General features: G+C 40.1%; 3 protein-coding genes and 1 long non-coding RNA gene across 4 annotated transcripts in view; all 4 read right to left on the reverse strand.

Annotated features, from left to right (window-relative positions):
• Nucleotides 1–3,592, reverse strand: part of LOC140924346 (thioredoxin-related transmembrane protein 2-A-like) — a 7,337-nt gene extending 3,745 nt beyond the window's left edge. The window contains exons 1-4 of the mRNA XM_073374383.1: nucleotides 3,351–3,592; nucleotides 2,190–2,256; nucleotides 1,485–1,598; nucleotides 866–942 (exon numbers count right to left, since the gene is read on the reverse strand). Coding sequence (XP_073230484.1) covers nucleotides 866–942; nucleotides 1,485–1,598; nucleotides 2,190–2,256; nucleotides 3,351–3,491 — 399 coding nt within the window. The 5' untranslated portion in view covers nucleotides 3,492–3,592. The remainder of the gene's footprint in view (nucleotides 1–865; nucleotides 943–1,484; nucleotides 1,599–2,189; nucleotides 2,257–3,350) is intronic.
• A 1,123-nt stretch (nucleotides 3,593–4,715) lies between these two features.
• LOC140925025 (uncharacterized) lies at nucleotides 4,716–5,219 on the reverse strand. Its single transcript, XM_073374985.1, has one exon. It carries the CDS (start codon nucleotides 5,217–5,219, stop codon nucleotides 4,716–4,718), a length of 504 nt encoding a protein of 167 aa, XP_073231086.1.
• Nucleotides 5,220–10,096: 4,877 nt separating this feature from the next.
• LOC140925162 (uncharacterized) lies at nucleotides 10,097–14,820 on the reverse strand. Its single transcript, XR_012164372.1, has 2 exons — nucleotides 14,328–14,820; nucleotides 10,097–11,103 (listed from the first exon to the last, which is right to left on the reverse strand). It is a non-coding gene; the product is annotated as an uncharacterized lncRNA (long non-coding RNA).
• Nucleotides 14,821–16,709: 1,889 nt separating this feature from the next.
• LOC140925026 (uncharacterized) lies at nucleotides 16,710–17,958 on the reverse strand. Its single transcript, XM_073374986.1, has 2 exons — nucleotides 17,890–17,958; nucleotides 16,710–17,222 (listed from the first exon to the last, which is right to left on the reverse strand). The coding sequence occupies exons 1-2, from the start codon at nucleotides 17,956–17,958 to the stop codon at nucleotides 16,710–16,712; spliced, it is 582 nt and encodes a 193-aa protein (XP_073231087.1).
• Nucleotides 17,959–27,043: the final 9,085 nt, after the last annotated feature.

Genomic DNA, 27,043 nt, shown 5'->3' on the forward strand with positions numbered 1-27,043 from the left:
GAGGCAAAAAAGGGTAAGTCTCCCGCCAAAAGTGGTATAGTTGGCCTGCCATTTATTCCAAGTTCATAAAAATTTACACATAACATACTCCTAGAAAGGTGGAACACTAACAAAATTACAAAGTTGCACATTACATTTAAACAGCCTACAAAACTGAAATCTTAGGGAGGGTGAGTGGGAAAGTCAGTAATGGTGGACACAACAAAAGCAACTGCCCACCTTTTGGTCACATGACCTATACCCAGGCTCCCAGTGGTCTGTGAGAAAAACATTTTCCACTTATTTTGTTACACTCAGCCAAAGGAAAGTTACCCTTTTCATTAAGTTTACAGACTGTCTGCCAGCACAAAAAAGTACACATTGCAGAGAGGGGGTGTTTAGCAGAGATCCAGACACCATTATGTTCACAAACTGTTAAGGTTAGTTGAATTGCTCTGAGTCTCCACGTTGTCAAACTCACACTCGTGCAGTGTATCTTTTTTTTTTTTGGTTTGAGTTGATATGACTATATCTATTAACCTTGTTGAGGGAAAAGGATAATCAATAGTGGTTATCCACTTTTTCATAACAGAGTTGCCCAAAATGTTGTAAGGCTACTCCTTTAGCGGCGTTCACTTGTTCAAAAAATGAGCAGGGAATTCTGTTGTTCCTTCATTGGAAGTTGAAATAGAGGCTATTGCCGTAAAAATCATAAGTTTTAAGCACCCGTACCGGCTCCTTGTTTTAAATTTTGGTCACCCACGAGCAAATCGTCAGAACCTCTGGCAACCAGGCACCCTTTGGGCAGCAACCTTGCCTTGTATAATTTATGTTATGCTTACTAAATCAGTAAATAAATAAATAAATAAATAAAATGCTTGCTTACATCAAGAGCAGGGCCTCTAAAGAAGTGTACCTCATCTGGACCGCTGTAAGATGGCTCAGGAAATAACAAAAAAAGAACTGAAAATACAACCAAAAAAATACGTTAAACTTCTTATAACGTCAGTCCCTCACAAATCCCTTCAAGTATATGCCTGCATCAAGGGCCTATCCAAATTTAAGATTTTTGGGGGTTTGAAATCAATAATTTTGGGATTTGTTTTGGTTAGGAAATTTTGACTAGTATTTATTTTGGTAGATTTACCAAGAAAGTTGCCTGTGTTACAGCTGGACTTGTTGCCCAAGACCCAGATAGAGAAGTCGATATAGTCCGTCTGTCTATGGGATTTAGACTGTCTGTGTCGCAGGCTACAAAGGAGTTGTGTGTGTATTCCAAAAGAGGGCAGATTCAAGTTAAAATCATGTTTTGGTATGTACAGCTATGGATATATTGCACATGCACACTGGTCGTTTTGATTTTTGGTATAATTTCCCCAAATTGCTTTCTTTCTTAAAATTTGGCTTGGCATTTTTGTGGGTTTAATCTTAGTTTAGGCAAGTAGAAGATTTTGTTTTGCCCCTCCAGTCCCCAGTAACTGATGCTCATTGATGTAGATACTCACCTAAACAAAGGATAAGGTATAAAAGACCAAGCCTGAGGTCTGATCTTGCAAAAAGTACAAAATTGGCAATTTTACTAAACATGAACACCATAGAAGCTGCCTCTTGCCATGTGGCTGGAAACAAAAAACAAAAAATACTAAGTGGTTTATTGGCAATACATAGACATCTATTTGAACTCCAACTGCCACCTAAGAAACTCCCCATCCCCATGTGAATTAATGTCCCTTGTACCACTTTCGGCATCATCACTTTTTAAAAATCATAGACAATGTTGATGTGTAACTTGTGTAAGGGAAAAGATCTTTAAAACCACACCCGAATGAGTGTGACTCAGTCAAACAGGCCAGGCAAAAAATATAAAAACTAATGTAACTTTAGCCAAAAATTTACGTTGAAAATCTGACTTCACTAGCCAGCAAATTAACCTCATTCAAAATAACTTCACAGTCCTTTTGATTTCTGCAAAACTGCTCCCCTACAAAAATGACGCCTAGTTCAGGCCCCATGAAAGAAATTTTGCTCAAAACTTTGCTTGTTACAATGTAGATATTCAAATTAAATTCAATTTGGTTACATACTTGGGCAAGAAAAACCACGAAAAAAGTTTTAGACAGTGTTTTGCTACCAATTGATAGTGATGTTATGGTAATTGATCTTTATTCTACAGTGTACAATAATTTCAAGAAACCATGATTTATAACTACCTGGTTTCCACTTCCGGTTCTTGACCGCCAGGACAATTGCTAGAAAGGATAACAGCTCAACGTCCCTCTGTTAATATAAAGTTGGAACAGATCATTAGTGTGATTCAAAACACAGACATATTAAATTCAACACTGCCTTTGGTGGCTTTATGACCAAGTCCCAGAGAAACAAGGGTAATCAGTGGTAAGAGTAATTCTCCCCCACCAAATTGTGGTCCACATTCAAATCCTGGCGTGGACACCATGGGTTGAGTAAACTTCTTGTTGGTTCCCTCCTTTGCTCTGAGAGGTTTTTCTCTCTAGGTAGTCTGGTTTTCCACTCTCTTCAAAAACCAACATGGACAAATTCCAATTCAACCAGGGATCAGGTGGACAAAGAACAACTTAGTAGATGTGCTACCTCTAAATCATTATTTATTTATTTATTCATTTATTTATTCAAGTCCTATAGTATAAACTTTTGTGAGCAATGTAAGATGTTATTGCCAGCATCCCCAGGCAGTTCAGACCACAGGATTGCTCAACAAGTACTCAAATCAAACAAGTAACACCAGGGGAGGCTGGACAGTGGGCATTTTGGGGGGAGGCAGGGAGAGCTCAGTGATAAGAGCTCTAGCGTCCTACCACATGACCTAGGGACATACGTTTGACCCCACTCCCCCACGGGGGCCACCGCAGTGAAGTGCAGGAATTGTGAATAATCAAAACTAGGGAAATGACTCTACAGCAGATTAACTTTGGATATATCTTAGGATACTTTGCGTAAGTTTATATCCCAGAATACTCTAATTTGGCCGAGTTTCTGCAGGAAAATGAGGTCATCTTGACTTAACCTTCCCCACCCATGGCCTCGGACGTCTTGTACGATTCAGTGTGAATAAAATCCCTGTCCAAAGATTTAACCTTAAAAAACCCTGACATCTAACGCAATGAAAGTTTTGACCACTGCATTTTATGCTCAATCGCTTATGGTGACATTTAATACGAAAGAAAAGCGTCCAAATTGTCTATTAAAGTCACTAATCCAACGTACGATGTTTTAAATGAAGCGTTAAATCTTTTTCTCCTTCATTCGATAAAGAAGACGTTTTTCGTGATAGAACCTTCAAGAGTTCAATGAGCCATTGTAGTAATACAGGCTTAAGCTTATATTTAACTCACCCACGAGATTTGACATTCTTCATCGGGGAAAAGCCATTCGCAAAACGGTGGAAATATCTTGAGCACCACGTACAATAAACACGCCAGTGGATTTAGAATATAATGGCCACTAAGTAATGGCTTAAACGTGTCTAACTTCATCGTTTGGGAACTGTATTATGCGTTGATTTTTTCAGAATACCTTCCGTAGACTTGGATATTTCTGATATTTTTACTCCAGCTGAGAAATATTGGTGTCACTTTCCCAAATTACCGCTGAACTACAATATTTACAAGAAACCGAGAGGTTCCTGGTGACTAGGATAAACGAGCGGCAACCGCGGCTCTGCGGCGCTCATTAAAATTCGTTAATTCTTTGTTTGCTTGTTTGTTTGTGTTTTCCTTTATTGTTTACAGTACCGTACGAAAAAAAAATCTGTGAGTGGACGGGGAGGGAGAGAGGTGTTGGGCAAAAGCAGCAGCATTGGCCGAAGGGCTATGCAGATCAATCGGGCTGCATCACCCCCTCCCCCGGGAGGTTTGGGGACACGGTCCCTCCTAGCCAGTCCCCAAATAAAGACGGCCATGACAACTTTCGCGCTAGGGCACTTCTCGGGTCATACAGCGGTAGTCACAGCAAATGCTCGATAATCAGTGGTCGGGGTTTAAAAAAGCCGCACTTGAAAACATGAATTCGAACAGAGAGGAGACCTCCACTTGACAGGGGTATTGTGCACGCTACACGCGCTTAAAAAAGGTCATAAAATATTGGAAGAAAAATGCTGGTAGCCCAAAACATCATTTAATGGGAATAAAAGGGACTGGAAAAGCAGGGCAGACATACATGACGGGGGTGATGAGATCGGTAGATCGACTAGCGGGCCACGCATGCAAATTAATCGGGCTAGAATTTATTAAGTTATTTTGAAGTTGAAAAGTACTTCAAAGCTTAAGTTTTTACTTTCAGATTTTAATGTATTTCCAACACAATGTTAGTTTAATAAGGATTTAAAAATTCTACTTAACTGATAATAGTTCTAAGGGTTTACAAAGTGAAAGTGGTGTTACTGCTTGCCAGGAGTAATGGGCCCCATGTGCAGCGCCATTTTGGGAATGAAAAACATCTCGCTCCAAGGGCCCTCTCCTACTCGTTCCCCGGAGCGTCCAGAGGGCCCTGGGAACAAGTGTGATTATTCTGGGGGAAATGCAAATGTTCTCATATACGTCCTTCTTCTGGTTTCTGTTTCCAGTTAACGGTAAATGAAGTCATGACTTAAAAGACAAAGAGAAAACATGGACACGGGAGATGAAGATATGACCTTCCATGATGATGTCACGTCGCATCAGAATAGGCTAGAAGTTCATGTAGTCAGTAAGACTGTGAACTCAATTATCACCATTGGAAAGTTTTCTCATCACTGGAGATAATTCTTTCTCCCTTTGCGCCTTCTCCTCTGCTGATAAGAACTTGAAGCCTTTAACTTCACCCAAACAATTTTCCATTCCGCAGAGACAGTTGAAAACCCCCGCCATCTCATACTCAGTAGTCGTGTAATCAAAAGTTATATCCTCTCCTTTCTTGATGTCGCGTGTGGCCACCAGATGCCAAAAGATTTTGTGGTCTTTATCAAAGCCCATGATTTCATCCTCTTTCAGGCGTGGTTCATAAACGAACTTGGCATTTGGATTGCAGGAGTGGTTAGTGCGTTTTAACGGGCCAACAGGATCCACGTGTTTATTGACATCCACTTGAATAGTGTAGGGTGTGGCCTGACTCACCACTGGTCCCCAGACATCAGCTAGAAACGATCCTGCCAGGATATTTTCTTTGGCTACCAGAGATAGGAAACCCTTTGTCACTTCAACGACCTCAACATTATCGGCCTGCATCTGCAGACATAATTGAAATATCTTCGATGTTACTTCCTAATAAGCGCATTCAGCAAATTTGGTGAGGAGCGTATAATTCTAAGGAATTCCCATCTTTTAGACATTTTTCCCCAGTAAGAGTTAGGGGGTAAACAAGGCAGCAGAAAATATTTCTTGACATTCACTATTCTACCTCCCTAGGTTTAAATCACGGCTCCCCTTTTCGTGGCTCAGTAGCCTGCTTTGGCGACATTGAGTGATTATGTTTCAGTTAATTGTACTGATGGAAATGTCCTACCAATTTTCGAAACATTTAATTGACTTTCCAGGCGCTTTCTGAGTGCATGTAGAATGCATGCAACTAGTAACTAGCCCCGGGTAACTAGCGCGAGTTCGTCGAGCTCTCGCTTCATATTTTCCAGTACTGAGTAAATCGATCGATCATAAACGCTTGCTAAGGAAGCAGACTAGAGTATATGTAACAAAGGGATTGAGCTGAATCATTTGGCGAAAAAAATCAACAACAAGAAACAAAAAGCGAGCACTATGAAATGCTGCCTACTCACATTTAGTTGATCATGAGTCTCCTTCTACAAAAATCACTGGAGGATGATCCACGCGTTAGTCGCTATACTTTACAAGCACCTGTCCAAAAAAAAAACTAAGAAGTATGCTTTTCGCTCTTACCTATAGCGAGTATTTTTAACCTTTAAAAGCTTGGACACTTTTCTGTTGTACGTAGCAGAAATGACTAATAATTTCAAATTCTCAACATATATCAGCATAAGATCGGGTCAGTACTTTTACTGGCCTGATGATCTAGTCAGCTGATTTTTAAAATTAGAATGTCTTAGATTGCAAAAGAAACAGAATACCTCTCTACCCCCCGGGGGGGTACTTAAAAAAAATAGGGTGGGGGTGTGCGTCACTTTTCCTCAAACCCTTACCCTATTTCAGACCAAAATCTGTGAATTTCCCTGCCCTATTTCAGACCTGATCAAAAATTTGACCTGCCAGACCTGAAGCGTGACCGAAGCGCGTGACAAGCTGTTACGGCAAGTACACGGTTGGCGCAAACATTGAAAGGGAAATATTCTTATAGCTTCTTCTAAAAACATACCCAATTCAAGACTAGAGTACACAAATCATACTCTATTTCAGACCAAAATGGCTAAAAAACCATAACCGTTGGCGCCGGACATACCTATAAAGCCCCCGGGCTCTCTACAAAAGTTATGGAGGGCTAATCTACGCGTGTGTTTCTCTCTTCCTGGGAAGCACCTGGCTAAAAAAAGAAAAATTGCAATTTCACTTACCTAAAGGGTGATTCTTTAAGATTTTAACTAGCACACTCGAGTGATTTCAGATCCCCAACTTATGTCGGCGTAATATCGGTTCAGTACTTTTACTGGCCTGTCTATAAATTAGACTGATGGTCACAGAAACCACAGGGAGCCCAAGCTCATAACAGCATCGACATTGTTGCGTAACATTCGAATATAAGGAAAAACCTATCGCTTCTGTAACCTACAAAAATGAAAGGATTTCAATAAAAAACAGCTTACCTTACATAAAATGTGTGTTACGTCTCTCCTGTGTGGTCCATGGGCCGATTTATGGCCATTTTACGGGAAGTATTATAAACGATTTTCTCTATATAGAGCGTTTTCACGCACGTGGCCAGCCTCTATGCAAATTTATAGGAGCAAAGAAAGCGTTTACATAAGAAAAGAGTTCAACTCCCGCAGGATTGGTTTGGAACACCAATATGGCCGCCGTGACGTCATGACGTCAATCCCGGGGGGGGGGGGCACTTGGGTATTTTTTGGGTGGGTATGTGCCGCCCGGGACTCCAAATTGGCAACCCGTTCTAGAAAAAATTTCCCCTAAAATTGACACCCCGTTCTAGAAATAGGCCAATTTTTTATACCCCGTTCTAGAATTCGCCCTAAAACTAACACACCGTTCTAGAAATGGGCCAATTTTTTATACTCCGTTCTAGGGTGCAACAAGAGTACAACGGTTTTTGTTAACGAACTGAACCGTATTTTTAAAAGCAATCGTTCCTTGAATGCTTTCAAATGGCTGCTTAAAACAGGGGAGAGCTTTCGTGCGTTCGAAATATTATACCCCGTTCTTGAAAACGCCTCTGAAATGGATACCCCGTTCTAAACCAGGAGCTTCAAAATCACGACCCCTTTGGGCGGCACATACCCGTATAGGTAATGTATGGAAGTACTCCCCCCCCCCCCGGAATCTAATCTCCTCTACGACAAGAGAAGAAAGTCATTCAGACTGTTGCAAATGCCTTTGGTATAATTTTTAACTTTATCTTATAGTTCTTTTTTCTTCGTTTTGTTTTCAGTTGTCTTCTTTTCGATGCGAGACCGTTTAACTGTGTGCAACTTAGAAGTAGAAGCAGAAGGCTAGTGGACCACCTGCTGGTGGGCCATTGCATGACAGCGAAGCAGACACCCATCAGACAAAGCTGTCATCAGTCATTTACCATAAAATCCCCGAGGCACTACAAATTTTAAGGACTTGACAAGCCTGTGCCGTGGCCGGACAGTCTCCTGGAAAAGTCAAGAGTTTGAGTGGCACGTCCGGCTGCACGCAGTGAGGGCGGGGATCCCCAGCCGGGGGTACTAAGCAGAGTTTTATGAGGAGCGGCTCCGTCCTAGACTACGAGTAGTCCCCCATTTTTCCTCAGGGATAGTAGAGCGAGCGAAACGTGAGCGCGCGTGAAAATCACCCCACGCGAGAAAAGTTGACAGGCGGGGAGAGAGAAAAAATTTTCTCTCTCCCCGCCTTTTCTCGCGTGGGGTGATTTTCACGCGCGCTCGCGTTTCGCACGGTCTACTATCCCTGAGGAAAAATGGGGGACTACTCGTAGTCTAGCTCTGTCCGGAGGTCCAACCCCTTACCCTTTTATACACCACTTTTGACAGGAAAGGTACCTCTTTAGTGTACCTTCTATGGACAAATGGTACCCCTTTCACATGAAAAGTTTAGAACTTTGCATCGCTTTTAACTACTGCAAATGCGCTGTCTTTTAAATAACAACAACTTTATTGACTTTATCTTCGACATGACGACTTCAGTACCAAAACAATCAATATAATTACAAATGAAACAAAGTAAAATAAAAGTTACGTAAGAAAGAAAGGAACAACAACAATATATTGAATATTGACATAAAAAGAAAAATTACTTGGCTTTGTACGGCTTCTACGCTACTCGTACGGTAAGAAAGTTAAATTAGAGTTCGGATTTATGACAATTTAGAATATATTCAATATAAGAGGCACTAAGATTTATGATGTTTTCATCGCACATAGACATGATATATAACAATAGTGCCTTGTAAGACATATTGGTGAAATTACTGTTTGTCGGGTATAGGCTCTCCAAGAAGATACCCCTTATATGAGAAAGTGATGAGTGAATACATTTCAATCTATAGTGGAATTCATCACCAATTTCGGATCTATTACAAAGGGGGCAAAGCCTCCCAACTCTGGGTATCTTCTTGTAGAGCCCAGATTCAACGAGTAGCAAGTGGCACGAAATCCGCATTTTGGCTACTGCCACTCTTATCTTAACGTCCTTTATTAAATCAAGGTAAGATTCAAATCTGACTTCGTCTTCAGTTCACTATACAGACTTAATTTATTTCTAACTGAGGAGTCGAATTTATCCTTGTTCAAATTTTTCGACCAATATTCCTGGTATCGTTTTTAAACATTTTAACCAGGTGAGGAATTCTCCTGTAGTCAAGATGGGGCAGATTTGGAGTGTAATCACTTAATTTAGTAAAGTGTAATAGATGCCTTACAGTAGTAAACCATGAATGCTTACCTACATTATTTAAATGGATGAATAAATATAAGCCAGGACGTTTTCTCGACTTTTTCCCGGCGATGAAATGAATATGTAAGCTCTTTTGGCCTGTATATACGCCGGTATGACAGATTTCCCTACACTTTCATATACTTCATTAAGTGAAATCCCTACCCTTTGATGTACCTGAAGCCTGAAAAAGGTACCTCTTTCGGGCGGAGCCTCCCCGTATAGGGCCACAGGATGGAGGTTAAATCCGGGTTTTGGGACCCAGAAAAAGTGCCCCCTTCCCCTGAATAGGGCTGAACGAGAACGTCCAAAACACAATAGACCTTCTTACCGATACGGCGGCCATATTGAATTAATTAGATTTAAGGAGTATTATGGGATGCTAGGAGCCGGTTGCATGAGCACTATCCGATATACTCGCTCAGTATTTTCAGGCCAATTGTTCTTTTAGATTTCCTACAAAAAGATTCTAATGGGAAAAAAAGATCGTTGTGCCGTGTTTGGAAGTAATATTAAATAATCGCATTTTTCCCGAGAAATATGCATTGAAGTTCTCTTTTTGCCCGAAAAGGGCGCATAAATACTGAGCGAGTGCCCCCTGGGCATCCCATAATACTCCTGAAATCTAATAAATTCAATATGGCCGATGATCGGTAAAAAGGTCTATTGGTTTTATTAGTAAAGCAACAACTCTGCATGTGCATCACGCTTTTTTTTTGCAGTCCCTGCACAACTACGACGTGGAACGGCAAGGCGAAATATTTTACCATCTCTCTCAGGCTAAACTCAAAAGCGGTCGACTCTCTTGAGTTCCGACCTAACATCCCTACTTTCAAGTAACTGGGTGACTTGGTATAAAGGCGTATAAGTTTAAGAGGAAACAAAGTCTATTTTTTAGCGAAGTTTTCATTGGCGTCGCCGGATCGTGGCCTTTGAGAGCGAGGAGATCCCAGCAACTCTATCTAAGATATTCAATCGTTAAACCGCATTCGAGTCCCTTTAATTAGTTTGACAACCCTTTTTCCCTTAAATACTGACAAGGACAGGCGTTAATTAAACTGTAATTTTAGTGTCTTTAATTTAATAGTGACAATAGTGGTAAGTTCTACTTTGAAGCAGTCTCAGTTGTAACTATCAAGTTTAGCTAAACTAAACGTGTGGTCGAAACTTTTCACTCGGAAAATAAGTTTTAAATTCTCCCCTTCAAACACAACCTGCCAGGTTGGCCGCGATTTAAGGAAATGGATCTGATGACGTCACCACAGGAACCTACGTCAAGCATATATTGCCCACTTTAGTTACTATAAGGGAGATGGGAACAAGCTTTCGGCGAAATGATCTCTAAGATCGCTTTGGTGGTGAAGCCTTACTCATGTTTGGTAAATGGTTGCCTTGGATACCAGGGACCAATCATAACTAACGTTTGTCCACCTAAACGATTCCAGAAATCACTACACCAAAAGCTTTTACCTATTCTCCACTGAATTTCTTTTCATTTTTTTTTTCAACGCGTTATCGTGTTCAATGCTTACAAAAGACTGTCTAGCACTGCTCAAATAAGACTATTTAAAAGTTTTCTCATCACTGGAGATAATTCTTTTTCCCTTTGGACCTTCTCCTCTGCTGATAAGAACTTGAAGCCTTTAACTTCACCCAAACAATTTTCCATTCCGCAGAGACAGTGGAAAACCCCCGCCATCTCATACTCAGTAGTCGTGTAATCAAAAGTTATGTCCTCTCCTTTCTTGATGTCACGTGTGGCCACCAGATGCCAAAAGATTTTGTGGTTTTCATCAAAGCCCATGATTTCATCCTCCTTCAGGCGTGGTTCATAAACGAACTTGGCATTTGGATTGCAGGAATGGTTAGTGCGTTTCAACGGGCCCACAGGATCCACGTGTTTATTGACATCCACTTGAATGGTGTAGGGTGTGGCCTGACTCACCACTGGTCCCCAGACATCAGCTAGAAACGATCCTGCCAGGATATTTTCTTTGGCTACCAGGGACAGGAAACCCTTTGTCACTTCAACGACTTCCACATTATCGGCCTGCATCTGCAAATGACATTAAAATACCTTCGTAGATTTTCAATTCGTAAAAGGTGATATCTTCTACTGAATTTTGAGACCGTTTTTTAGGATTATTAATAAAAGCGAAGCTCTAGATAACATTTATAGTTTATTCAAACAAAATATAAAATCGTGTAATGCCGAAGGTGATATTACACGGGACGAGTCGCATTTACACATTTACACATTTTGAAGAACAACTCAGCAGCGGAAAACTGCACAGACGGTAGACTTTGCCAGGTTGCTAATTTATCGATATTCTATAATATTTGAAATTCTTGGCTTCAGACATTCCACGGTTTTGATTTTAGTTTTCGATGGTGTGAAAGTGAAAACCACCAATGCAGGGATAAGAACCTCGGTTGAGGCAGTTATCCGCGCATTATCAGGTTTTACTTCGGACAGGTTTTGTTGTTCGAACACTTTTCGAACGACGTTTTCCGCCATTTTTCCATCGCCTTTGATATCTACAAGAGTCTTTCAATATAGCTGTACACTGCTATTATAGTCTGGTTACGCGTGAGCTGTGTTGTCGTGTAGCGCAGAGTGTATGCAAATAAGACTTCTTCCTGGCCCTTGATGTTTCAGTGAATGTGATGACTGAAAATAACCCGCTGCAGACAATCCACAACATTTAAGAGTTTTCTGAGTAAAAGTTAGAATCGATAAAAAAGTGATGGCTCATTTGGGGCCGACTTTTATTTGAAAAGAAACGACTTTGCGCTTATCAGGGGTCCAGGTGCATAGAAATACAGCCTCGGCTTCCATGTCGGACTCCCCTTGCCGTCCCCTTTAACAGACTTAAGTCTACGCCGTCGTTTTTCTCTAACTTAAAAGTAGCTAGGCCAAACAGGAACAAATTTTTTAAAGCGACGTTTTTCACTCACCATATAAAGGATGCTTCTTTTTTAGTTTTCAGAACTTGACTTATAAAAACGCCCGACGTGTGATTCTTTTTAACAACCAACTTTCAAACTCTACTCCGGATCAGTACTTTTACTGATTTAATTAGAATATTTAGATTTCGTAACAGGTGCTGTACACGTCCCATATGGGATTAGAGGGCTTAACCAACTCGACGACGGGGACAGCGACGTCAGAACGGCAAAAAAGCACTAGGTTTATATTGGCAAAACAAAGTGCATCACGCTTTTTTGTACATTTCTTAGGCCTGGTTCAGACGCCGCTCCACTCGTGCCGAACCTTATTGTCGAACTTAACTTAGGCTCATAACCTGAGATCAGGGGCCCGTTTCTCGAAAGTCCCGGTAACTTTACGGGCCCGAAATCAAATATTCAAATCGAAATATAAAGAATAAGAGCGCGGGTCCTGGCTAGCAAACTACTCCATTTAGTTTCATTAACTGACAGTTTGATCATGTTAGATGCAAAACTATTGAAACCTCGATCTTTACTGTAAACGGAGACAGCTTACCGGGCCCGTTAATTATCGGGGCTTTCGAGAAACGGGCCCCGGGCTCAATTTTCGTTTCCCTTTGTAAATAACATTCCGGCGGACAAGGCGAAACGAGAGAGCCTCCAATTTTAGCGGTAGCCGTTAGAGAGCCGCTAAAATTGGGCCTGATATCAGTTACTGTCCGAGAAGTTCCGTTAACATGGTTAAAAAAGGAACAAGACTACTCAGTTTTATGACCAATTTTCCCGCAAAACACGGCACGATATGTCTCAAAACCAGCTTGCTGGGGCATTTACCATGTTTAAATAAAGTCCAATGAACTGAATTAAATTGAAAACAAGCATAAAAAAAAGAGTTTAAAATACAATACAGGGGATACCACTGGAAATAGGCGAAGCGGAACTTGAGCCCCCCCTCCCACTCCTCGCTTCCTCACCCCACCCCCCCCGGTTCCTACGCCATTTAAAATTGTTATATTATAAGTCGGTGGAGCTGGTCAAACCGGTTTATGCGTGGCCGGCCGACTAAAAATCGTGGTTTTCGTGCTAATGCCGATAGACTGTTACACAAGAGGTAGCAAGAGGCAACAAAGTAGGAGTGAAAAACTGGGAATTTTTTGTATTCGAAAAAACTTTTGACCGAGCAAGGAACGCGTAAAAGCGTTAAGTACAAACATCAACAGGGCTAAAAATGCTAATAGTTTTCTACTTAAGATGAAAACATTTGCATAGTGGACAATTGAGAGCCCGATTAAAACACATTTCTACGTTACTCATCAAGCATTTTTTGCGGTCACATTTCGCCTTCCGAAGAGTTCTTCTATGAAAAGAAGGAGTTCCTTAAGAATCTAAGCATGATAATCATGATAACAAGAAACTCCTGTTATATACAAAGATGTTCACAAGATCAAAGATCTTTGTATTAGACCGTGGGTCAACGACCAGATACGATATTCTGCGTGTATGCGTAGCTTTTGTGAGACCACGCACTAGCTACTTTACAGGTATTACACATGAAAGTAAGAATTAAAAAATAACTAAAATATACACAAAATAACTAATTAAAATGATAAAATGTAGAACTAGAGAATTGCAGAATGAATTTCACAAATAACATGAAAGTTATACAGATTATACAGTGCGATAGACGGGTATAGTAGTTCTGTATGATCGATTAGTCAGGTATTAAATTCCAGAGTTTTGGTGCCGCAAACCGCCACGATTTTAGGCCATAAGTTAAAGTGTTGGCCATTGGCCGCTTTAAACTGTCATTTCCCATGAGATCTTGCTTGCTGTTTAAGTCCGATCTGTTGTTTAATGCTCATTGGTGCATTTTCAATAAACCAGAGCCCTTTTGTACCCGTTATCTGCTCTGCACGCAACGTTTTTGGACGTTTCTAAAACCGTCCACATTCTAGATCTTTTATGTGTTATTGCCTGGATTTACCACGCCACATTTAGTCAAACTCGTACAGTGCATCGTACAACTTCGGCCAAGTTACGTAACAGACGGTAAAACCGGATTGACTACTGGTTATTCAACAAGCTTATATTCTATGCTATATTTAAAGTAAAATTTGTGTAGAATCTTACTCGTTAAACTACAGTCCCGGTTGCAAAGTTGGGCCAACTTTTGTCCTCCATCCATCGATACAAGTACCATATTTAGAAAACTGTGCATTCGACGAAGATGCGAAAAGAACATGACCGGTTTGTTCTGGCTAAACCACCCGACGCGCGTTACAACATTCTTGGAAGCCGGAAACTGAGACAAAAAGAGTTTTTTTCGCTTACCTTGTCGTATTTTAGTGCTTTGAAATACACTTATCAACCTTCAATCAAGATGATCACCGGCTTAAAGTAAAGGCTCAACTTGGAGAAATATCGAGGGATGTGATTTTACTGGCTTATTGTATCAGCTGATTATGCGAAACCAATACTCTAACATTCAATAGGAACAGGTTGTGTTCACGTGAATCAGGCGTAAACAGGGTTGGTCTGGGGCGTGATAAGGGGCTCGGCATGGGAGGGCCGGAGGGGTCAACACTTATTTCAAACAGCAACTTATTTTTAAACTGGGACCTAACATTTGAATACCTAATCTGAAATGACAGGGGCACCCAACGAGAATATAGTTCAAAACCACTTAAACACAGCATTGTTAAACGTATTTTAGTATTTAAACGGTAGATATAGGCATATTTTTATCCCCTAAAAATTTTTCATCTGTTCGGATTTCCTAGCTGAAAGTCTAGTGATCCGAATATTGTAGGGATCAAAACTTACTTTTTCGAAAATTTCAGCCAGAAAAAGGCTTCCGAAAATTCTAGGAGACCTTTCTAGGGTAAAAATTTGTTAAAAATGGGCAATTATAACAATTTTTAGATGTTCGAAAATCCTAGGAGAGGCAGGCAAGCAAGAAGTTTTACAACAACTGTGCCGAAAATTCTAGATCTCAAATCGTCTTCCGAACAGATATTTTCCGAAAATTGACGTCCCCTAAAATGAAGACAATTAATATTACCCGAAGCATAAAACAGATATTATAGACAGGCTTTACCAGACGATAGAAAAGAAGGGACCAATGTGTCCATCGAGTACCATATTATTGTGACAGTGGAGGCTATGGAATCTATACAAACCAGTTTAGCCACAGTTAAATTGTAAATATAGTGGTTTTCATCAGTACTAATCAATTAGCTAAATGTTCAACATAGGTCTACTTCTGAAAAGTGTCCAAATAGTCTAGTTTCGAATTAAAAATTACCGCTGAATACAAACATTAACGACACATTCACACAGGGTTTATATCCTCGGCATAAAGTAAAATATTCAGAAATTCCGGCAAGTAAGTGTTTGAAATTTGAATATAAACAATAGATAGAGTAATAAACAGATCTTTGTCTCGTTGGAATTTGTGAATATTCTACTTCAGATGGAGGCTAAGCCTGTAAAAAAAGCGTCTTCACTTCTTTAATTCAGCGGTCATATGGAACTCGAAACTGGACTATTTTGACAACCTGTGAGAGTTTCCGGTGTAAAAGTCGTTAGAAATATCAGCATAAGGTTGTTCATCCTTTTTACGTCACGGTAGACCTAAGGTAATTCTCGATTCTTTTTAAGGCACTGTAAGACCTTTTACTCAAAAAATTTGTGGCAGGCATAACCAGGGGCGGATCCAGGATTTTTTTTAGGAGGGAGTGCACTCGTCTCTTGCTCTACTTCAACACCAATAAACCGCATTTTTTTTTTTTTTTGGCAGAATACCAGTTGTATTAGAAAACCGTCGGTCATCTCAGGTGGGGGTGCGCACCCCCTGCACCCTCCCCCTAGATCCGCCCCTGATAACTAATATCAGTTTCACTAAAACTGTTGCAGTCTCACTGAATGAAGCAACGCCATTTGCATTAAGAAATTCTATCATGGATGACACAGGGGCTATAGAACTTTCTTGAGCATGCATTTTCAAAATAAAAGCTGCGTTTCAAGACGTTCCCCGCTTATATCTGAACCATAAAAGTTTCAGGTTGATAATGACTCACTTAAGAAATGGCCTCCGGAAACTGTCTTGAAAAGCATGTTTTCGAGATTCGTATAGATTTTTATTGTAACCTGGTTGATCAATCTAGACTTGATCCCGTTCACTAACAAGTCCAAGGCTTCAAAATATATACCTATGGACAGATGGCGCGAGAGATCATATGGCCATTGTCATAACCAGGTAGCTGGTTAATGACGTGTTACTTACGTCATTGATGCGTTAGTATGACATCGCTACATTTCATGCCTAATGCTATCACTCTTAAAAGTTTATTACATGGGCCAAATGTTTATTACATTTAGGACTTTATTACATTTAGACTTTCTACAACTCTTATCAGATATTTGCAAATGTTAGCTAATTAACAATTATTCCTCGAGCCCGAATGGGCTCTGAGTCAATAGCCGATGAGGCTGAAGGCTTATTAAAGCTAGTTAAAGCTAGCCTTTAATCCTTTTTTGCCGCCAAAAAGCCCGCGCTTTTCGCTACTATGGGGCTGTAACATACAGCCTAGTAGTAGCTCAACCAATCAGAACGCAGCATTGATAATAGACCACTAGTTGGATTTTACTAATGTTGATTAGTTTGTGTACGAAAACGTTTTTATCTCAACGTTTTGGAATGCCAAGAACTGTTTACGCAGGTGACATTAAATTATAGTGCAGTTTTCTCATCACTGGAGATAATTCCTTTTCTCTGCGAGCCTTTTCCTTGGGTGATAAGAACTTGAAGCCTTTAACTTCACCCAAACAATTTGCGACTCCACAGAGACATTTGAAAGCTCGCGCCATCTCGTACTCAGTAGTGGTGTAATCAAAAGTTATATCCTCTCCTTTCTTGATGTCACGTGTGGCCACCAGTTGCCAAAAGATTTTGTGGTCTTTATCGAAGCCCATGATTTCATCCTCCTTCAGGCGTGGTTCATAAACGAACTTGGCATTTGGATTGCAGGAATGGTTAGTGCGTTTTAACGGGCCAACAGGATCCACGTGTTTATTGACATCCACTTGAATAGTGTAGGGTGTGGCCCGACTCACCACTGGTCCCCAGACATCAGCAAGAAACGATCCTGCCAGAATATTTTCTTTGGCTACCAGGGACAGGAAGCCCTTTGTCACTTCAACGACTTCAACATTATCGGCTTGCATCTGCAAATAAAATCAAAAAGTATCCTAGACTTAAAAAGGTCAAGTTTGGAAACAGAGTACAACAACAACAACGATCTTTATTTACATGACCATACAAACACATACAGTATTGCAAAAGCTATGTTTAGGAATCAAAATTACAACACAGGGCAATTACGTTACTTTGATAATAATTTGTCACGAACATCAAAAATAGCTGAAATATACTTTGTGAATTGTATATTGATAAAGTAATTAGAAGAGTTCATCAGATCATTCATCAAACCGTTTATAGGTAACTGGGTAATATTTGGAATCAGAGTCGACTTTATAGTAAAATGTATTCCTAATCATAGAGTATGTAGGACATTGAAAAAGAAAGTGAACTTCGTCTTCTATTACATTGCATCCACAAAAATGGCAATGCCTATTATCCTTCGTAGTTTGATTGTATCTGCCTGTTTCTATCATTAGTTTGTGATTGCTTATTCGTAGTTTTACTAAAGCACTTCTCCCAGCTGTTCCTCTTGTTAAGTCTAAGTAACTAGAGGAGGTATGATCGGTTTTAAAAGATCTATACAATTCAAGTTTTTGAGAATGTTGAGAAGGATGTTTTGCCAATATGAGATATATTCCTGTTTCATTGAACCAAGAGAGAATGAGATCATTCTCTCGTGATTGAACTTACATAGCTTTTTACCATAGCTATATCTAATAAATCAGGGTTAAAGTCAGGAAGCTTAAAGTATTCTGACATATTCATTAAATGAGAGTGGAAGCTATTTTTGCCATTACAGTGTAAGTCGAATGACATTTAAAAAGCTTGTTTGACGTGAGATTCTTCATCTTTAGACTGTATATACAAAATGTATTTGAGAATTTTTTGATTGATTGTGATATTTAAAGGAAAACGACCAAGCTCTGCTCTACAAGCTATATTAGAAGCTTTGTCGTTTACCTCCAAGTATCGTTTACAAAATTGAAGATGTGCCTTCAAAAAGCACGTAACAAGGAGTGGGCAGGGTGAAGTAATTTCCAAACACACTAAGAGACGGCGTTTTCACTGACACGTTTATTATGAGACATGCTTTAGATTAGATGCTTTCCGCAAAAATGCGAACTCTCATCTAGCGGCTCTCCGATCTTTCTTGGTTTACACGTATTCTTTGATTGGCTTTACCGAAAGCACAATTAAATAATAGTCTGGGTTGTTTTATCCGACCCCTCTCCCTACTGCCAGAGTTTGCTTTGTAGCAGGAAAAATTAAAGTCGCTTCGAAGGTTTAACGGTCGACAGGTACACAAGTTATCATTTGTGTCCGCAACTTGTTCGTTGCATGGGCGTTTATATATACTTAATGGCGGGATTAAGAGAAGCTGTGGAAAAAATGTTTTGATCGTAGTATTGCGCCCAGCGTAGGGAAAATGAGAAACTAAACGGGCAAAAATATCGACTATCGAACGGAGAAAGGGCTTTTCTTTTCAAAATTTCACTGAGAACATGTATGGTGAAAAGACCATAAAGTGGCTCCTGGATTTATCAGTTTGTCTCAGGCCATAATGGTAATAGCTAGTGTGCCACACTTGAAATATATTTGCAACTGTGCATCAATCTCTTCCATCGGTTAAGCGTCAGTGGAGTCACGGTACCTTTAGGCGGTTTTGCTATTTCGGGCTATTTAAATTTTTTTTTTTTTCCGCCGGGGTGAGGTCGGGGAGTTGTTACAGGCTAAGGCTTGTTTACAACGTTAGTTCGAAAGATCTTGCTTACGCTTTCAAGCAAGAAAGAATGGCTTCGTGCTTAGAGAAATACATAGATGCTCCGTCCCATACTACACCTGGGCAAAGCATAGTATCTAGTTTGAAACTGACCTTAAGGCAGCGTTCAAAATGTTCTAAATTACACATTACAAATCACTTCTTGTCATGTATCAGGGGTACCCAACGAGAATATAGTTCAAAACCACTTAAATGTAGCATTGTTAAACGTATTTTAGTATTTTAACGGCATATTTTTATCCCCTAAGAATCTTTCATCTGTTCGGATTTCCTAACTGAAAGTCTAGTGATTCGAAAATTATAGGCATCAAAACTTACTTTTTCGAGAATTTCAGCCAGAAAAAGGCTTCCGAAAATTCTAGGTGACCTTTTTAGGGTAAAAATTCGTTAAAAATGGGCAATTTCACCATTTTTTAAATGTTCGAATGTCCTAGGAGAGGCAGGCAAGCAAGAAATTTTACAACAAATCATAGTTAATTGAGTGGAATGGTTATGAAGGCCCGTCAGACTCCTTTGTTATATGTTTTTGTGGACCTGAAAGTGCACAACGTTCAAAAGAATTCCTCTAATTTTGATTGTATTGACCAATAAAAACGTTACATTAATTTATTCCGTAACAATTTGCCAACAGAAAACAAAGGATTGTGCACTTTCAGGGTGCTTCTAACATAAACTGCAGCACTGTTGTTTTTATCATTGATGTTTGTCGCTTTTCATAACCAGTCTCCTCTAATAACTATGAACAAATGTTCCGAAAATTCTAGATCTCAAATCGTCTTCCGAAAATTGACGTTGGGTGCCCCTGATGTGTTTGTGAAGAAAAATTTAAAGCCTTACAATCATGCCATAAGATAAAGAAAACCATTTTCAGATGAGGTTGTATACAGAACGCCAGAACGCGACTGCTCATTTCTAATATTCGTAAAGTAAAAGATCCGGCTAGCGACGCAAGAAAACAAAGTCTAATCTACGTCATAAGTTCGTGGAACTAGTCAAACTGGTTTGGGAGCTAGGCCAATTTCCATACTTATGCCGATAGTCAGTCTAGCAAGCTGCATAAACACGAATAACATGCAGAAAATAAATCATGAGCGGAAAACTGGGCAACTGTATTTATTCTAGACTTTTGAAAGAAAGATGGCCCACTTTGAAACGTTGTTGAGCAAACATCTGTGCAAATGAATGCGTAGAGAAACGTTTAGTCATACGGTTAATGAACTGTTTTGCATAGTGAATACTGAACATGATTTTTTTACATTCCCGTCTTTCACCACTAAGAAGCATTTTTTTTGCAGTTTTTAACGTAACTTTTCGCCTTTCGAAAATCCCTAAATCAAACTATCGCCATTGAGCGTCGTTGGGCCCATAAAATAGTTTTTAGTGGACACGTTACGCAACACAAACTCAAAAACCTGATCGACGACACACAGTTTAAAGCAAAACTGGTACAAAATCAAACCCAACCGGTTCGATTCAGTTTCGAATTTGGCCGGGAGAAGTTCTTCCATCTGTCCATTAGACAATAAGCTATAACCTACCTTATAAAACTTTTGACGTGTTTAGCACAGTGATACTCTCGTTTGCTGTTAACTGAAAAAAGCAAATATTTATCAAAACTTTGCCTGCTTAGTCAGCCGCTCATGAATACTTTAAATTGCAGTTTCTGTACACGTGCAATCAGGCCAATCAAGATTGGATTACAGGATTGGTTAGTGCGTTTTAACGGGCCAACAGGATCCACGTGTTTATTGACATCCACTTGAATGGTGTAGGGTGTGGCCTGACTTACCATTGGTCCTCAGACATCAGCTAGAAACGATCCTGCCGGGATATTTTCTTTGGCTACTAGTGATAAGAAATTTTTTGTCACTTCAACGAGCTTCGACATTATCTGCTTGCATCAGCAAATAAAATTTTAAAAGTATGCTAGATTTTTAAAGAGGTCAACTTTAGAAACAAATTAGAAAACACATAACCCATGAGGAGTGGGCAGGGTGAAATAATTTCCATACACACTAAGAGACGGCGTTTTCACAGACGCGTTTATCATGAGACACGCTTTATGCTTTCCGTGAAAATGCGAACTCTCATCTAGCGGTTCTCCGATCTTTCTTGGTTTAGACGTATTTCGTTGATTGGCAGCACCGAAAGGATTATTAAATAATAATCTGGTTTGTTTAATCCTACCCCTCTCCCTACTGCATGCCAGGGTTTGCTTTGTGCAAGGAAAAGGTCGCTTTAAGGGTTTAATGCTCTTTAACGGTCAACACGTACACGCAACTTGTGCCGGCAACTTGTTCGTTGCATGGGCGTTTTTATATACTTAATGGCTTGCGTTCAGCATAGGGAAAATTGGAAACTAAACGGGCAAAAAGAACGACTATTGAACGCAGAAAGAGTTTTCCAAACCTTCACTGAGAACATGCTCAAATGGCCATTCAGTGGCTCCTGCTTTCATCTGTTTAACCCAGGCTTTAATTGTAAAAGTAGGCCACACTTAACTTGAATTATATTTGCAAGTGCGCATCAATCACTGCCATCAGTTATGCGTCAGTGGAGTTATGGAGGTCGGGGACTTGTTACAGGCGTGTTTACAACTTTAGTTCAAAAGACTTGTTTACGCTTTCACACGCAAACTAGTAAAGCAAGAATGAATTCTTCGTGCTTTGGAACAGATGCTCCGTCCCACACTACACCGGGGCAAAGCCTAGAATCTAGTTTGAAACTGCCGATAAGGCTGTGTTCAAAATGTTCGAAATTACACATTACAAGTAACTTCTTGATATGTATTTGTGAAGAAAAATTTAAAGCCGTATAATCATGCCATATAAGGAGAACCATTTTTAGATGAGGTTGGGTATAGAACGCCAGAACGTGAGTGATCATTTCTAATATTCGTAAAATAGATGATCCGGTTAGCGATGCACAAAAGGAAGTCTAATCTACGTCATAAGTTCGTGGAACTAGTCAAACTGGTTTGGGCGGCCAATTTCCATACTTATGCCGATAGTCAGTCTAGCAAGCTGCATAAACACGAATAACATACAGAAAACAAAGTATGAGGGGAAAACTGGGCAACTGTATTTATTCTAGACTTTTGAAAGAAAGATGGCGCACTTTGAAGCGTTCTTAAGAAAACATCTGTGCAAATGAATGCTAAAGATTTTCTTTTATGGGGTCATACGGTTAATGAACTTTGCACGATGAATATTGAAGAAGATTTTTTTACATTTCTGTCTTTACCACTTAGAAATATTGCTTTTTTTTTTTGCAGCTTTAAACGTAACTTTTCACCTTTCGAAAATCCATCTATCAAACTATCGCCATTATAGGTCTTTGAGCGTCATTGGGCCCATGAAATAGTTTTTAGTGGAGACGTTACGCAACACAAACTCAAAAACCTGATCGACGACATACAGTTTAAAGCAAAACTGGTACAAAATCAAACCCAACCGGTTCAATTCAGTTTCGAATTTGGCCGGAGCAAGTTCCTCCAACTGTCCATTGAACAATTAGCTGTACCCACCTTAGTTAGGAATGGAATTTTTGCCTCGAAGGTATTTAGCACAGTGATCCTGACTCTCGTTTGCTGCAAACTGAAAAAAGCAAATATTTATAGTAACATCAACTTTAAAAATATCGGGGTCAGTGTTTTTACTGGCCTATCATAGCTTTGCCTGCTTAGTCAGCCGGTCATGAATACCTTAAAATTTCAAAAGAAGCAGTTTCTATACACGTGCACGCCAACTAATCAAAATTGCTTCTAGTCTGACAGACAACTGGCCACAACTGGATTGTATCACAGTGCGAAAGCCATACCAAAAAGCTTTGGACAAAAGCGTTTCTCACTTTATCTCTCTTCACTCGGGTGTATAAATATAAATGCTAACAGCCAACATTATACCAGGAGCCATAATTGTGGTATGAGACCGTTTTTGTATACCTTTTCCAGTAATGGGGTTGGTCATTAAGAGAGAATGATTTAGCTCATTCTCTCTTGGGTTGGTTCCATCGAAATAGTAAAATGTGTTATTTTTCGCACAAAGTGCCCTATCTCGTGTGACGCAGCGCTTATTTTTTGCAAGGGTACCGCGCAAAAGATAAATAAACAAAACGGCCTCGGAAATTACTTCCGTAGGATGAATAAATTCGATTTCTGAATTTGAGGCAAGATCTTGAATATAACCTCTTCAACAATGACTGTAAATGTGGGGACTGTGAATATGATTCTGCTTATGTTAATCACCGTAGTGAAGGTGTTTTTGACAAATCTAGTGACGAAGCCGAATGTTGGAGATGTCGTGCGGTGAACTATTTCGATGGAACCGCGCGGACCCCGCCCCGGACCCCTAGGGAGGGGCAGCAATGCTGTAAAGGTGCTTTACCCTACACTGCTGAGAGACTGCGGAGTCTTTATCTTTAACCTCCTTTACTACAGTAAAAACGCTGCACCCCTGCGCGCAGGAGGCTTAGCCTTGTAACTTTATTGAGGACTTTGAGTTCAGACGACGGCAACGAGACTGGCCTCAAAAAAGCGTCAGGTTTAATTAGCAAAACAACAACTTTGCACGTGCATCACGCTTTTTTGTGCATTTCTTTGCCGTCACTGCACGTCTACGACGTGAAAATACCGAATTTCATGTTTTACAGAGGATGTAAACACGTAGCGACGAAATTTTCTTTCTCCCTCTTACTTTAGATAAGGCTCTTAGGAATTCAACTCCAGGAGCGTTCGCATACATTCGACAAAGTAAGTGAGTTTGAATTATTGCGATGAAGATTTAAAAAACCGCGAACTTACTTTTTAAGCGACGTTTTACCTGCCGTCGCCGTCCTCGCATCTTTAAAAGGTTCCTATTTTCTTTTCTGTTGCAGCGGGTGCACCTCCGTTCGATATACTTTAGACACTGACCCTTTCAAATACCTAAATCGTTGAATTCATCAGTTAGCTGAGGGTTGCATGAGAGCGGGCTTTGCCAAAACCTGTAAAGAGTGCAAGGCATTGCAGAATCATTTTACAACTAGCCTTCGCCATGTGATAATCGTTTTGTGTTTTCATTTTCGTCATCACGAGAAGACTGTGACTGTGTAGGACTTGTAGCGCTATAATTACCGCAAAACTGCCAAGGGTGGCAACCCTGTCTTAGTTGATGGCAAGTTTAGCCTGCGTAGTTAGCCTGGGAGGAATTTCGAGGACGCAGCGCGCGTACACGAGAGGAGAAAAGGAGAGGAGAAACAACTAACCAAAAAACTCATGATCGGCGCATGCCACGCAGGCTAGAGGGAAAGAAAACATGTATTTCCCTTTATTTCCACATGCTCATTGTCAGTAGTTTTCCCGTTCGGGCTTTGGTTCTCTCTTAGAAATCACACTATAGACAGGGTGGCAAAGGGGTTTTCCGTGACGTGCCGATGGGGCCTAAATTATCAGCGTGATGTGTGATAGGGCCCGAATTAGCAGCGTGAGGCGTGATTGGGCGTAGCAGCGTGATGCGTGATTTCACGGCTATTTTCACAACGCGTGACGTGAGATTTTCCTTTGAAATTTCCATGATTGTTAATATCACTTGAAACTAGAAGCAGAGACGTTAAAAATACATAGTTATGATCAAATGATAATAGAATACATGTTAAAGTTGTTAATATTTTATTTTATTTTTCCGTGATGCCTGATAGCTTAAAAAAATCGGCGTGATACGTGATAGGTACCCCCCTTTGCCACTCCGTTTAGATTATGTTTCTATCTAGATTGGCTTTTTTCGCGCTGAACTCTCCTAAAACTTTGAAAGCTCTTAGTTAAAGTCTGTTTAGGCTTTTAACATAAAGACTGGCCTATTTCACGCTTCACTTTTTCCTAAACTTCACTTTAATTTTTAATAATGAGTGGATTAGATTTTTTCTTGCCTGCGATCATACTCTTCCTTAATACATACCATAAATCCTCTATTAAGCCTCCCCCCCGGGCTTATTTATTTCAAACACATTTAAGGGGGGATTATTTAATTTAGCAAAGACGATGGTATCAGTTCTCCAAAAAAAACTAGAATACAAAGTGGAAAAGCTCAAGCCCAAGAAGTTGGAGGTCATGCAGTCGAGGATCAAAAACAAATCCGAACTTCCAGTTGTGAATAAGCCAGAATAATTAGGTTTGGGAAGGGGGGCTTATTAACTTTCTTCCCCTGAAAAGGGGGGCTCGATTAGAGGTGTGGGGGGCGGCTTAATAGAGGATTTACGGTAATATATATACCGTCAACTCTCTGTAAGATGGACACCTTTAGCACCGGCACTAAGTGTCCCTCTTAGGCAGATGTTCGTCTTATAGAAAGTCAACTGAAGCAAGTAAAGAAAGGCAAGGACCAACAATAATTTTTCGCTTTTTGAGGTGTTCGTCTTCAAGAGAGAGAATAGGGAGCTTTAGCAATGACGACGGCGACAACAACAAGAACGTCAGAAAAGCTATACAGTCTACTCGCTCTCAAGGGACACCTCTACAAGACGGACACCTCGCTAGAACGGTCATCTGGAGTTGGTCTCTGTCTTCCTTTACTCCTTTTAGTTGACTCAGTTTTTTTTAACGCGAAGAAAGAAACCTCAAGGACGCGCGTAAGATAATAGGGACGCAACGAGAACGTAAAAAAAACAATAGGTTTAATGAGCAACACAACAACTTTGCACATGCATCACACTTTTTTGTACATTTCTTTGTCGTTTTTGCACGGCTAGGACGTGAAAATTCCGAATTTCGCGTTTTATGGAGGACATAAACAAGCAAGCACCAAGTTTATTTCTCTTTCTGAGAAAAAAAGAAGCCTGATCGCAGGTTCGGTCCGGTTTCACCTTCGGAGATGAAACTCCCGTAGTCCAGTCCATTACATATGTAGAAGATTCAGCCGCCAGTTACCATAGCAATAGAGTACTAGAGTGATGACGTCATAAAAATGAAATTTCTAAAATTATGGGATTTGTCAGGATATTCTGAAAAAACAATGTCCAAGAGGCCTACTTACCAAAAATGAGCATTTGGGGGCAAATCGTCTATGAGATGTTAGCCGGTTATACTCATGATCAGAAAACTCCATACAAATCCTTCTAATTTTTTGGGGGGGTCGACCCAAAAAAATTTAGAAGGGTTTGTATAGAGTTTATTTCTAAGCATAACTGGGCTTAATTTTCCCCTAAATGCTCATTTTTGGCAAGTAGGCCTCTTTAGGACCTCTTGGACATTGTTCTTTCAGAATATCCTGACAAATCCCATAATTTCAGAAAATTTCATTATTATGACGTCGCACTTTGTACTCTATCTCGCGGGGTAAGCCCCTTCCAGCTGACGTAGTTTTACGCGTGTAAACAATATATTGAAAACAAAGCGAAAGTTTGTTTTGTACATCTTTCTTCACGGAAAGAAGTTCGATCAATAGATCGCTGGGTAGTTAAAAGCAAAAAGTCCAGTAAAACTGCTGCTTTCGACAACAAGCTTCTTCGACAGAGGAAAAGGAGACTGTTATCTGCATATTTTCACATTTCTGGATTGTCCTTCGTTTGAAACAAAATGTCTGCCGACTTTGATTCGCTTCCTCCTGAAATTACGCTGGAAGTATTATCGTTTTTGGACACTAAAAGCCTTTGTAATGTTTCCGAGACTTGCAAGAGATGGCACGATATTATTTACAACACGGATCTTTTGTGGATAAGAAGGTGTAAATCGTTGGATCGAAAGGATGTTAAGGAAGATATTCAAAACGGTGAATGGCGAAACATTTTCATCAGCAACTACGGTACAAACAAGATTAAAAAACTTTGGTTAGAGGGTAAATTCAGCAAAGCGAAATCTGTGGATGAACTTCCCTGCAATTTCCTTGGCCCTTTTAACGTCGAAACTTGGGGTTCTATATTAGATGCTGAAATATCTAGAAGCGGTTGAACAAATTGAAGGGAAACATTCAATTCCATGAAACAGTAATAGGAAGCGAGCATCAGTGACTCTCTACGGGTCTCCTCAAGACGTGAAATCTCTGGATGAACTGCTAAGCAATCTCCTTGGACTTTTATCGTGAAATCATGGGG

This window comes from Porites lutea, chromosome 14 (assembly GCF_958299795.1).
Source record: "Porites lutea chromosome 14, jaPorLute2.1, whole genome shotgun sequence".
In the NCBI taxonomy this organism is placed as follows: Eukaryota; Metazoa; Cnidaria; class Anthozoa; order Scleractinia; family Poritidae; genus Porites; species Porites lutea.

Coding starts and splice junctions, on each gene's coding strand:
- LOC140925025 (XM_073374985.1), bottom strand. CDS start 5,219: ATGCAGGCCGATAATGTTGAGGTCGTTGAAGTGACAAAGGGTTTCCTA.
- LOC140925026 (XM_073374986.1), bottom strand. CDS start 17,958: ATGTCAGAATACTTTAAGCTTCCTGACTTTAACCCTGATTTATTAGAT. Junction 17,223..17,889: donor TAGCTATGGTAAAAAGCTAT/GTAAGTTCAATC, acceptor TTTTATTTGCAG/ATGCAAGCCGATAATGTTGA.